Here is a 12454-nt window from a genome sequence, read left to right as displayed (position 1 = left end):
TCATCAAGAATCCAGGCTGTATATTTCTATTCCATTCTCTTTAGCTGCTAGCTGTTTGTTCTTATGCTTTTTGCCTCACAGCCACAAGACAGGCTGTGATTCCATGTGTGACATCAGGTTCAAGGCAGGAATGAGGAGGACCAGTCATATGTGTTCCTATTGTCAGTAAAGTTAAGGTTTCTTAGCAAGCCTCCTAATAGACTTCCCTTCATCTTTTGCCAAAATTAGGCATTATGGTCACTGTGGTTTTTAGCTGCTGGAGAAAAAGGCAGCAAAATTTTAAGAACGTTGCTGATGGTTGTTGGGTTAGCCAGCCCGTAGAGTCTGCTCCACATGGAAATGGAATTGTGTTTTGGACCATAGCATAACAGAGGGAACTGATGCATCTTGGACAGAAGCATGTCTGTTCTTTAGGAAAGATCCTCTACCACTCAGCAGGCTTTCACGTTCCACTAAATCAGGTGTGTAACCAAGGTACTCTAAGTACTTTGTTCATTTACTTAGTATTTCTTTCCATGGCAGGAATGACATCTACTGAACTGTGCCCCAGCACCCTGCCTTTCTAGGTTCTAGGAAGACATTGCCAACCAATTATAGAACTGCTCTCGCTGAGTTAGGGGACAACCTCAGAGTCCTACGCAATGCACTGTAGGCACCGCAGTTCAGAACTGGTAAGCAAGATAAGGCTTATCTGCCACATCTGCTCAGAGGCAGTGGCTAGCTAGAGAATTTGGCAGTGACTGGAGACACAGATTTATGAAACAGACTCTAAAGCAGTCCTTCCTGACTTGAGCCGCTTCCCTGAAGAAGTAAGTGTTCTGTGCTGAACTGATAGGAAAACTGTTCCCTGCAATACCTATCTCTCAAAGATTTTTCAGAACTGTTTATTTAGGACTCTGAGAAAGATTAAAGAATAAAAAATTTTAAACTTTATCAATAGCATTTCACAAAAATTTTGACTACAGAATATGTGTGTATTTGTGTGTGTAAGTTTTCCTCTGATACTATAGAATCCAGTGCAGTAAGAAGACACACTTGAGAGCCCTACTGGGCCTCCATCCCTCCCTTCCTTTCTCTCTCCCTCCCTCCCTCCCTTCTTTTCTTCCTTCCTCCCTCCCTCCCTTCCTTCCTTTCCTCCTTCCCTTTTCTTCTCCAATTCTCATTCCAATGCTTCCTGGTGCTCTTTCTGAAATAGGCACCTGCTCACATCCCTCCTCATGTGAAATCTTTTGTAGCTCCCCACGACCCACGGGATTGCATCCTGTTGCTCAGAGGGCACACCTGGAGCACAGAATTGGGTTCCTACCTGTGGCTTTGTCTCCTCTCCGCTACTCTGCCATAATCAGGGCTGATTTCATGGACGCATAGCCTGTGCGATCCATTGCACGGCCCCCGGCACTTACAAGGGCTGCTGCGGGATTTGATGCTCTGCTCCCACTATGTTCTCAGTAACTGTGAACAAGGGGCCCTGCCCAGGGCCCCCTTCCTTTCAGACATAAGCCCACCTTTACCTATACGGCTCCCTCCACCTGTGACCCACTTCCCTACTGCTCTGGCTAACCCCAGTCTGGCAAGAAATGCCAGTGCAGCCTTGATCTGAGAAATGGCTGGCAGTGTGGGTGAGCATGAGGAAAAGTCTGATTTTGAGTCTGCATTGAGGCCTTCTTCCTATCAATGTGGCCATTTAAACACACAAGGGAAGTGCTTAGTGAAATATCTATATTTTTTATTTGTTTGATGTATCTATGTGACAGAAAGTTCGACCAAAAATCATTGGCCTTGTGCTAACTGCTGAAGTGTCCAAAATGAAAAAGCCACCGTTCTTGTGTCCCTGGAGCTCCCACTCTAGCAGTGAGCCTCAGTGAGGCCCCTCAGTGACCTGAGAGCAGCCCGGGCTGCCTGGTGAATGTAAGTGAAGGGCTGACTGGTCCCTGGTTGGATCTGCATGTTGTGCACAGGTGGAAAGTCGTTTGCTAAAGCACCTGTGTGGGTTCTCTGTACGCTGACGGGCATCGCAGGTTAGGAAGCAGCACATTCACACAGCTGGCACAGGTCGTTCCAAGTTCAGTGGCCTTGGGGATACATCTTGTGTCCATCCCGAAACTCTCCAGAAGGGCGGACGTCTGTGTAGTGGCCATGAGAACATTCGCTTCTGTTAGTCTCCAGTGCAACTGCAGGGCCCAGCCCCCGGGCAGTGGTGTGCGGTGGCTCACATAGCCCCTCCTCTCTGTTAGTCTCCAGTGCAACTGCAGGGCCCAGCCCCCGGGCAGTGGTGTGCGGCGGCTCACAGGGCCCAGCCCCCGGGCAGTGGTGTGAGGTGGCTCACAGGGCCCAGCCCCCGGACAGTGGTGTGTGGTGGCTCACAGGGCCCAGCCCCCGGGCAGGTGTGAGGTGGCTCACAGGGCCCAGCCCCCGGGCAGGTGTGCGGTGGCTCACAGGGCCCAGCCCCCGGGCAGGTGTGTGGTGGCTCACAGGGCCCAGCCCCCGGGCAGCTGTGCGGTGGCTCACAGGGCCCAGCCCCCGGGCAGTGGTGTGCGGTGGCTCACAGGGCCCAGCCCCCGGGCAGCTGTGCGGTGGCTCACAGGGCCCCTCCTCTCCGGCCGCTGCACCTCGGGAGCCCTTGCACTCCATGCTGCTGACCATGGGCAGTGACCAGCCCTGCCGGTGGCTTCTGCTGCGGTCAGTTCTGGATGCTTGTTGGGTTCATTGGGAAGATGTGGCTGCATCCTCAGGCTCTGACAATCTCTACGTCAGACGGCTGGCTGGCTTGGTTCTGGGCACCATCTCTGAGGTCAGAGTACATCTGTGCTTCCCACCCCAGGAGCTATTAGCCACGGTGGCTGTTGAAATTCAAATGAGCTAAAACATGTAGTTAATTAAAGTGACATAAAATAAAAAATTTAGTTCCTTATTCCCAATGGCCACATGTGGCTGGTGATGGCCGTGCTGGACGGGGAAGGTCATCACAGGTCTATTGGACAGAGCTGGCAAAGACCTTGGGGCAAGCTCGAATTCCTAGTGTGGTTACGACCCTTGGGATCTTTGAAAGAGCTTTATACATGAAAACGGGCATGCTTATAACTCATGAGTCCATTCACCTATCAAAATTAAACTGGGCCTCTTGTATGAGAAGCCCTCCCCGACCACATCCACATAGTCCCGAGGCCTCCCCTGCTGTCTCTCACCTGCACGGTGTCTCCTTCTGGTGCTTGCCACATTGTCCTGCTGGCTGCCTGGTACCCCTCCCCCGTCACCACCACCTAATAAAGGGCCTGGCACATACTAGGCATTTGGCTGGGTTTCTTTCAAGCAAAGCCAGAGACAGGGATGTTTATGAAAGTTATTTCTTGGAGAAGTGGTCCTGAAAGAGGAGGCATGATAGGAGGAAGACAGGAAAGGGAATAAGCCAAGCAAGGAAGGAGTCTCAGGAGAAGACAGCCTTCGGATGATCCCATGGGGACCTCCAAAGTAGAAAGTGCCCCAGCACTGACCCGCCATGGGGCCAGGGTGGAGCTGGGACTAGGGTGAGGTCAGCATGGTGCCCATGGTGCACATGCAAGGAGGTTTGTGTCTCAGAGAAAGCAGCAAAGCTGGGAAGCACTGCATTTGTCCAGGGGCAGGTGCAGAACTGAGACCACTACGAATGCAGGGATCATGTGGATGGAGAGGGGAGGATGGCTGTGGACCGGGGACACTGTCAACAGTCAATCAAAAAATGTCTCTCTCAGCCTGTTTCCTTCTGGGACCCCTGCTCTCTTGGCATGTGGACATGCTGCTGCTCGTGTTTGGTCAAGTCATGTAACTGACCTTGCAGCATTTTCGCCAGGGAACCGTAAAGTAGATTTTGGTCAGTGATTGGACATTCCTTGGGGCTGAGCCAGGTGAGCTACAGCAGGACATAAAGCATGCAGTGGGTGTGGGGGAGGGAAACAAGCAAGCAGATGTGGCACGATTTGGTGTGATAGCAGCAGTTGTGAGGGCAGCAACGAGGAAAGGAGAAGAGGCAGAGGTGGAGAGGGTAGAAGTAGAGAGGACATAGCTCTGGGTCTTTGAGGCACAGAGGACCTCAGCAGGAAGAGCCTAGTCAGTGGAAGGAATGCATGAGCAAAGGCACAGATGTGCATGAGGACACGGGTATTGGGTAGGGAAGGCATTACCAGTAGCGTATGTGTGGGTGATGGGTGCAGGGCACGTCTCGGTTCTAGAGAATGTATGTTAGGCTCTGGTTGTGTGGGGCAGACATTACCACACTGACTCAAACTGACAGCCAGTTTGTATGTGTCTCTTTAAATGCCTCCCACCCTCGACATTGGGATGCGAATGTGTGGCACACTTGACCTTCAGGTGGAGAGGAGGTAGTGGGAGAAAGCTCCTCTGTGCAGCAGGACAGAAGCCACCTGCTCAGGATCCAGCTGTGTCAGACGAGCCAGGAGAGTCCGACAGCACGGGCCCTGGAGTGTCTGCATCCCTGCCGAGGTGAATATGGCGCCCTGAGCATTCCCTGGGTGGGCAGTGGAGCCCATTCTGGCCCCATGTGGGCCAGATGTACAAGCTGTGGAGACAGAGAAAGCCCATGCAAATGAACTCTTCCAGGAAGCCCCTGCGGACAAGGCGGCTGAGCTTAGGACTCCTCTGTATCGGCAGACAGCTTCATTTGGAGGTATACTTTAACAGAGAGATCTATATCAAATATAAACTCGTTTTATTGAGATCTAACTGTTCAAGTTGTTAAAACAATTTAAAAACACAACAAAAGAAAATTTTTTCCTCTAGTTAGTTTCTAGGTGGAGTGCAAAGAAAAGTAATTTGTAAAATATTGATTTTGTTTTGCTCTAGATTGGTTAAAGAAATTAATTTTAGAATAATTTTCAAATTTAGTTCTCTAGTTTTCAACCACATCTGAGATTAAAAACAAAAGAAAACAAAATAATTATTTTTGTTTGTCCCTAAAACAAGGTACTCTTTACTGTTAGGCTTTATCTTCTCCTTAAAACGTCCCTCAACCCTTTTTCTTTCTTTTTTCTTGGTCATTTTCCACATGAGGAAACAGACCAAGAGAGGTTAAGTAATTTCACCAAGGTCATACAGCTAGTAAAGTCAAGATGCTGATATCCATACTCCAGGCTTTCTGATTCAAGAAAGCCATACCCTCTGTCTCTCTTCATGCCCTCCACATGCTGTTTGGTTAGTGTCAGAGAGAATCACAGAGACCCAGAGCTTCCTGGAGACTGGTCTGAACATCTCAGCTCATAGTTGCTGCAACCTCTGTCACAATGTAAGCAGCAAGGTGTCCAGCACTGTGAATTTCTTTATTGGTTACTGATGGAAAGCATCTTGCTTCTCCACAAGAAGCCAACCCAATTTCACTGGAAGGTGCAAAAGTCACTTTTAAGCAGACACAAAACCAAGGGGATGAGTGTCCTGAAGGCTACTGAGCTGTCAGGGCACAGTGTCTCCTTTGGGGACCAAGTGTAGGCTCAGTCACAGGACAACAACATGCTTTCGTGTCATTGTGATTATCGACTGCCACGTGAGGCTGCAGAGCAAACAGTTGCAAAACACAGTGGCTGAAAACAGTGGCTTATTTAGCTCTGGAGTCTGTGAGCTGGCCATTTAGGCTGTGCTCAGCTGCGAGGTTCTTCTGGATTCAGCTGGGTGCCCTTCTGCCCTGTGCCCAGCTGCTTCTGCAGGGTGCTGGCCTTGGAGGTTGCCGGTCTTGGAGACCCTGGCTCTTCACCACCAGCAGGCTAGCTGAGGTCATCAGAGAGAAAGAGAGAGACAAAAAGAGGGAGAGAGCAGGGGCCAACCTGGACTTAAGTGGTGATGAGAGGAGGGACAAAGTCACAGTGCAACCTTATCTTCTCTAGGCCTCTGCTTCCTTACTGGTAAAATGGATACAGTGCCTCTCTTCCCCCCTGGGTGTGGGGTGAAGATGAAGTGGTCCACACACCCTGCCAGGCTGAGCACTGGCACGTGGTGGGCTTTCACCAGCTGGAGGTCATTTCCACTCTTCCTCCTGCTCTCTGACTGCTGGCCAGTGCCCTTCCACCGGGAGCCCCCCGGGACTTTCAGAAGGGCAGGTGGCCCAGCTCCTGGTCCACTCTCTCTGTGGCAGCATGTGACTCGTGGCCAAAGACTCCTTCTCAGAAGCATTTCCTGCAGAGAAAGGGAAAGGTGCGCAGAAGAGGACCAGAGGATGGGTACTCCCCGAAGAGGTTTGGGTGGGCAGTGGTGGATGGCTGCCATGGCTGCTGAAAATGGGCAGGGTCCTCTGGGATGCCATTCTTCCTGGGCTGAGATTTCTAGAATTGAACTAAAAACCTTGAAATCTTCAATTTAGGAACATGGGGGCTTACTGAGTGGCCTTACTATAGCAGACACTGGGTGGGATAGAAGGTTGAAGGTGCTGGGTCCCACCCTTCAGGAGGTGGCAATCATGGGGGCAGGTGGCAGAACAGGTAGGAGATAAGAGAGCTGATAAGCCTGGGTGTGCTTGCAGGGGGATTCTAAACTGACAGGAAATGTGGGAGCAAAGATGTGGGTGGGGTGGAAAGCAGGGAAAGAGTCTCCGTTCTGGTTGGTGCATATAACGGGGTTTGGGTGAGTGTGGGGCGTGGGGCTTGAGAGTAGGCAGGCCAGCTTGGCCTGGCCTTGAAGTCCAGGCTGACAGAGGGACAGCTGGCTGGAGGCTTCCGCAGTTTGCTCTTGCTGTGGGGAGCCCCGACAGCCTGTGGGCGGGCTGGTCTCTGCTGAAGGTCCGGCTTGCTAAGATGTCCTGGACAGTGGGACGGGGGTGGTCCAGGATGCACCTTCTGCCAGAAACAGCCCTGACACCGGTCCTCACAACCACTTCCAGTGTTTAGAGAAAAGCATCCCATCCTCAACATGATGTTGCCCTTAGCTGAACTGTTTTAATAACTGCACAACACTGCAGTGACTCTGAGAGGAATAGCACTCCCTAGAGCTGTGACACGTCCCTGTTGGGTGGGCTGTTCACTGAGAAGACTGCTTCTGCCTGGCCTTCTCTTCCAGTGTCTGGACCCTTTGGGAACATCACACTAGATGCCCCTAAATGGCCTTTGTCTGTCTGTCACAGAGAGATTTGCTTAAAGCTTCTCAACAAATTGTAGCTGAGCTGAGCCTGGAGGAGCCTGCGGATCCACGTGGCCCTGAGCTCCCAATACTCCCCACTGGACCCTGCTGCCCGCCAAGACTCTCAGGTCCTTGTGAACTTGGGAAGAGCAGAGACAGATTCACCTTCTTTGGTTTCTCTTTATCATCACTCATTAAAGGAGCTTCTACTGGGCATTCTCTCTGGACACAAATCACCTCTGGCTGGACCTTTGGCCTCTTAAACAGGAGTCCTGCTGGTTACCCTTGGGGGCACATTTGTTTTCAAAAATTCTTATTGCATATAGCATCTATTTGTATCACAGAAGGTGTTTATAATTTTGATGGATACAATGATTATGTAAGCATGCATGCATTATAAAACTTATAATGAAGCAGATACCCTGCCTGAGAGCTAGAACATGGACCCAAACCACTGTACCCTCCTAGAAGGCTTCTGCTTTGACCTTCCCTGCCCAGTGAATACCTCAGCCTAGTTTAGCCTCATATCACTAAAACTGCTTCCTGCTGGCCTTGGGGAACGGAGTGCTGATAGGGTGTGTGTGTGGAGGGTGATTCTACAGAGGAAACCCAAAGTGGGGGTCCAGCCTCGTGAAAAATGGCTTCTTTTCTCTACCCTGAGTGACTCTGGCTGTTTCCCCCAGTTCCCCAGGCCAGAGTTCGTCCTGCTAGCTGGAGAGGCCCCCATGACTCCACACCTGCCTGGATCAACTGTGGTAACTGGTGGGTTAAACTGGGCAGGGGTGGAGGTTGATGAGGGAACTGGCTAGCTGGGCAGGCTTGGAGGCTGACTGAGCTCCGCCTGAGCCAGGGAGGTCCCTGGGTGCTCACTCCCTCCTCCGGACACCTGACAGAGCTCTCTACCAAGTCACACCCCTGCTTCATGTCCTTCAGCACTTCCTGGTTCTCTTTAACAGGAGCCCTCGGCACTTTTGGCCAAGTTCTAATTGTCCTTCACACTCAGCTCAGTCTTCAACTCCTCACTCAGCCAGGAAATATTGTTTAAGCATCTAAGAAGTATCAGGCACAACTCTGGCCCCAGATCTATGATGAGAACCAAACAGCCTCTCCTTCACCTGGAGCTTATATTCTAGCATTTATGCATTTGTCTATTTAGGGGGACAGAAAAGTCATCTTCCCTCTCTTGGCTCTGCTGCCCAAGCCCAGGCATACTACAGATCCCCAAAGGGGTTGTAACCTCTGTGTGGATAGGCACCTGGTTCCTAGATTGGGGATGCGTGAGGCTTGTTCCTGTGGAGACACCCATAGAAAGAGCTCTGGTGCTGCCGGTCCACCATGGGGACAGCTGCTGCCATGCCCTGCTCTGCCATGTCTTGGAGTGTGTATGCCTGGCAGGGACCCTTCCTGAACTGGCTTCCTGCAGAGGAGGGGAGTGATGGTGGCATATGAGCTGCTGGCCACCCTGGCTGTAGGATGACAGAGATTGTGGGGTAGGGAGGGGGAAGGGGAGGCCAGGCAAGGTTTGGGACACCAGAGAGCAAAGGAGTTGGCAGCCAGAACTCATTGCTAGTGGTGGGGAGACAGGACCTTGTGAACCCAAGCTGCACATGCAGGCTCTATTGTCCCATTGGACCACGCTTAGAAACACACATTCAAAGATACAATTATTGAGATGTTAAGAGGGTGACTACAAAGCATTAGACCCAAGCACAGGGCTCTTTAGAACATATGGGATAACCCCCACACTTCCCTCTCTCTCTCTCTCTTTCTCTCTCTCTTGGATGGTCCCTGAACCCATACATTCAACAACTGCTCAGGTGGCTCAGGTGTGCAGCAAGGGGGAGGGGCCGTGGAGGCTCAGAGTGTGCTGTGTGGTTAGCTCGGCCTGGGATCTTGCAGAAATCCCCTCCTGCAGGGTCCTCAGGTCTGCATTGGCCCCTGGAGTATCCAGAGGGTCAGGGTGTACCATGACCTCAAATGGCACTAAAATCACATAGTCCACCATGACTGTCCTCTAAGGAGAATTTCCCTGGGGAGGTCTGGGCCAACCCCAGGCTGGGCTTTGGGGCACCAGGTGCTGTGGGAGCAGAGAAGGAAGTGAGAGACTCTACTCTCCAGGGCACAGCCAAGGGCGCTGAGCCTGATCTGGAAGACTCGCAAGAACTTGCCATGTGGGATGAAGGGGAAGAGCGCTCTGTGTAGTGAGTGGTGTGTGCAGAGACACCACTGACCAGGCCCAGGGCAGTGGGATGTGGGCCATTCTGGGGTGCTGAACAGAGGCCATGGTGGTCAGGGTGAGGTTGTGCTGGTGGCTGAATCTGGACTTGATCTGAGAGGTGAAGAGGCAGAAAGCTGGTTGCTACACACTTTTGGATGAGGCTCTACTGACCCATTTCTCTCTCTTTCTTTTTCTTTCTTTCTCTCTCTCTTTCTTTCTCTCTCTCTCTCTTTCTTTCTTTCTTTCTTTCTTTCTTTCTTTCTTTCTTTCTTTCTTTCATCTTTTTTGTTCTTTCGTTCCTTTTGAAAGACAGAGAGACAAACAGACAGGAAGGAAGAGAGATGAGTAGCATCAACTCATAGTTGCAGCACCTTAGTTGTTCATTGATTGCTCTCTCATATGTATCTTGACCAGTGGGGTGGGGGTGGGGGCTTCAGCCGAGCCAGTGACCCTTTGCTCAAGGTAGTGACCTTTGAGTTTAAGCCAGTGACTTTGGGAGTCAAGCCAGCAACCTTTGGGCTCAAGTCAGCGACCATGGGGTTATGTCTATGATCCCACACTCAAGCCAGTGACCCCACGCTCAAGCTGGTGAGCCTGTGCTCTAGTCTTCAACCTCAAGCCAAACCTGGGTCCTCAGCATTCCAGGCCGTTGCTCTATCCACTGCGCCATCGCCTGGTCAGGCCCATTTCTTTATGTGAAGTAATCCCCTTGCTTCTGCCCTCTCTTCCTTGGCTCTGTGCCAGCCCAAATTCACTCAGCTGTGCTCTGGGAACCTGGGAGGCAATATAAGGTTGGGCGACACCCCGGGGCTGTATGATTTATTGATAAAATCCCTGGGCAGTCCACTGGTGAAGCAGAGTCCAGGGGGTAGCTGGCCTTCATCGGGGTAGAAGCATCAGTGAGGCCTGCCCCCTAGCCTTCCTGGCCCCTGCAGAGCCCAGCAGAGGCTGTGCTTTCAGTGAGGCTCTGCCTGTGACTCACTGTGCCACCAGGAGCCAGTCCCTTACCAGGACTTGCCACCAGGAGCTGAGCCTCATTTCTCAGCTGCTGAACAGTATCACAGATACACTTATTCTTAAGGTCAGACATCAGTGAAATGGGATGATGCGTATCAAGTGCTCAGCACAGCAACCAGCCCATGGGGAAGCCTCTATTCTTGTAGTTATTGGGACTATCAATACTATTATTGTTTCCAGACCAAAAAAGGGAAATCCTGTTTGACCTCTGTGTGGTGCTACTGAGTGGGCAGTGTCTGGAAGTGAAATGTGACATCACATACACAGTGGGGGCCGTCTTCAATGCTGTCATGTCCTTCCCCAACCTTAGGGAGCTCATCGACTTTGGCTTGGCTTACATGAAAGGTGAGCGTGTCCTGGGTAACCCACAGCTGGCCTGGTGCCTCAGGTAACCTGAGTGTCTAGGTATCTAGACACTATTCTTTAAAAAACAATGTTTGAGACTGGGACACTTCACTTTGCACACTTAGATGTTAGTTAGCATGGTGAAGGTTTCAAGTATTCATGTGCAGAGTGTCAAGGAAGTGCAGAAAATTGTAATAAAAAAGTGCATGTCAAATCTTATGGGTTTCTGTGATTTTCTGGGTCTGCTTGATCAATCTCAACGCATTGATAAGGAAATGTTAAAACTGTTAAGATGTTGAGAGTAATGGCGGGGTAGGAAGCGATACTGATAAATCTTCCCCAAACCTCAACAAGATCTTCAACCAGAAACAAAAAAACCTATCCTTGGAGCCTCCAGATGTTTCGCAATACACCCAAAGGTATGATCGAGCGAAAAATTGGCTAAAAATATAACCAAACCCCGAATAAAATAGGGAGTAAGAAATGCTCCGCCTTCCTCACTAACCTAAACAGGGCGATTTTCACTGGAAACTGAGAATATAGAAACTAAGGCGGGCAAAGGGGGTGAATAGATCCAGGCCGCGCATTAACGGCCGAACCAGGCTGTGGCTCGGAGATCCAAGCCGAGGAAAAACTGTTCCTGTGACAACCCGGGCAATACAGCTAACACTTGCACCAAACCCAGACAAAGAAAGACAAGCGGGGCAACCATTTTACCTGATCCCCTGGTCGGTGCATAGTGGGCGAGAGATTCCTTCCAAAGCACCCGGAGGGTGCACCCGTGTTACTCCACAGAGAGGCAGAGTCAGAAGCCTTTGTGTGGGCCGAAAGCCTCCGGGCTGCCCCAGCACCCTGGGAGAGCAGCACACGGGGAGGGAGCGAGAGCTAATTCCAACACTGGAACTTTTCAGTGCGGGAGGGAGGTTTCACTCAGAGGGTAAGACTCCGGCCTCACATCCTGGTCTGCGCGCACGGAGAGTGGGCAGGAGACTCCTCCCAGCACCTTGGGAGTGGGAGCCCGTGTTGTCCCACGGAGAGGCAGAGTCGAGAGCCTTTGTGTGGGTGGAGGGCGGAGTCACAGGCCGCCCCAGCGCCTTGAAAAAGCTGCACACGGGGACGGAGCGAGAGCCGATTCCAACACTGGAACTTTTCAGTGCGGGCGGGGGGTTTCACTCAGAGGGCAAGACTTCCGGTCTAACATCCTGGTCTGTGCACGCAGATAGTGAACGAGAGTTTCCTCCAAGCGACCCAGGAGTGGGTGCCCGCCCGTGTTACCGGACAGAGTGGCAGAGCCAGAGGTCTTTGAGTAGGCGGAAGCCCCGGCTGATTATGCTAGCGGCTCTGACTGACTGAGCATTACCCAGAGCCCTGTGCTGAGTGGGAATAGAGTGGGGAGTTGCTAGCGCTTTGAGCTTCTTACTATCCAGGCAGAGACAGCAGCAACCCCATAGCTGGATTCTCAGGCTACTAATTGAGGAAGGAAAGACTAGGAGAGAGGCTCCAGGAACACCGACTCTCTCACTGTCGGAGCCTATAAATGCTAATGAGCCTCGACTGCCAAAGAGACTGAAGCACAATACATGACATGGCCATAGAGACTTATCAACTGCAAACCTCTACCTGAGCGTGCCAAAGGGGCAGAACCCGGGGTACAGAGTCACCGACCAGGAAGAGGGAGAGAAAAGAAAAAGCAAGAAGATAACCTCTCAAAATCAGAATAATCCGCAGACTTTATAACCTATCCCATTTTATTATATTTGTTCGTTTGTTTCTCTTATCTTC

The 12454-nt window shown here is 51.3% G+C and overlaps 1 protein-coding gene across 1 annotated transcript in view; it reads left to right on the top strand.

Moving 5' to 3' along the window:
* Positions 1 to 380: 380 nt before the first annotated feature.
* Positions 381 to 12454, top strand: part of FRMPD2 (FERM and PDZ domain containing 2) — a 141372-nt gene continuing 129298 nt past the window's right edge. Inside the window, 9 exon segments of the mRNA XM_066350236.1 lie at positions 381 to 474; positions 1959 to 2018; positions 2160 to 2797; positions 4356 to 4476; positions 5190 to 5275; positions 6073 to 6174; positions 7776 to 7847; positions 10508 to 10526; positions 10529 to 10672. Coding sequence (XP_066206333.1) covers positions 381 to 474; positions 1959 to 2018; positions 2160 to 2797; positions 4356 to 4476; positions 5190 to 5275; positions 6073 to 6174; positions 7776 to 7847; positions 10508 to 10526; positions 10529 to 10672 — 1336 coding nt within the window.

The sequence above is a fragment of the Saccopteryx leptura genome, chromosome 9, assembly GCF_036850995.1.
Source record: "Saccopteryx leptura isolate mSacLep1 chromosome 9, mSacLep1_pri_phased_curated, whole genome shotgun sequence".
NCBI classification, from domain to species: Eukaryota; Metazoa; Chordata; class Mammalia; order Chiroptera; family Emballonuridae; genus Saccopteryx; species Saccopteryx leptura.
This window is presented reverse-complemented; position numbering and strand designations above follow the sequence as displayed.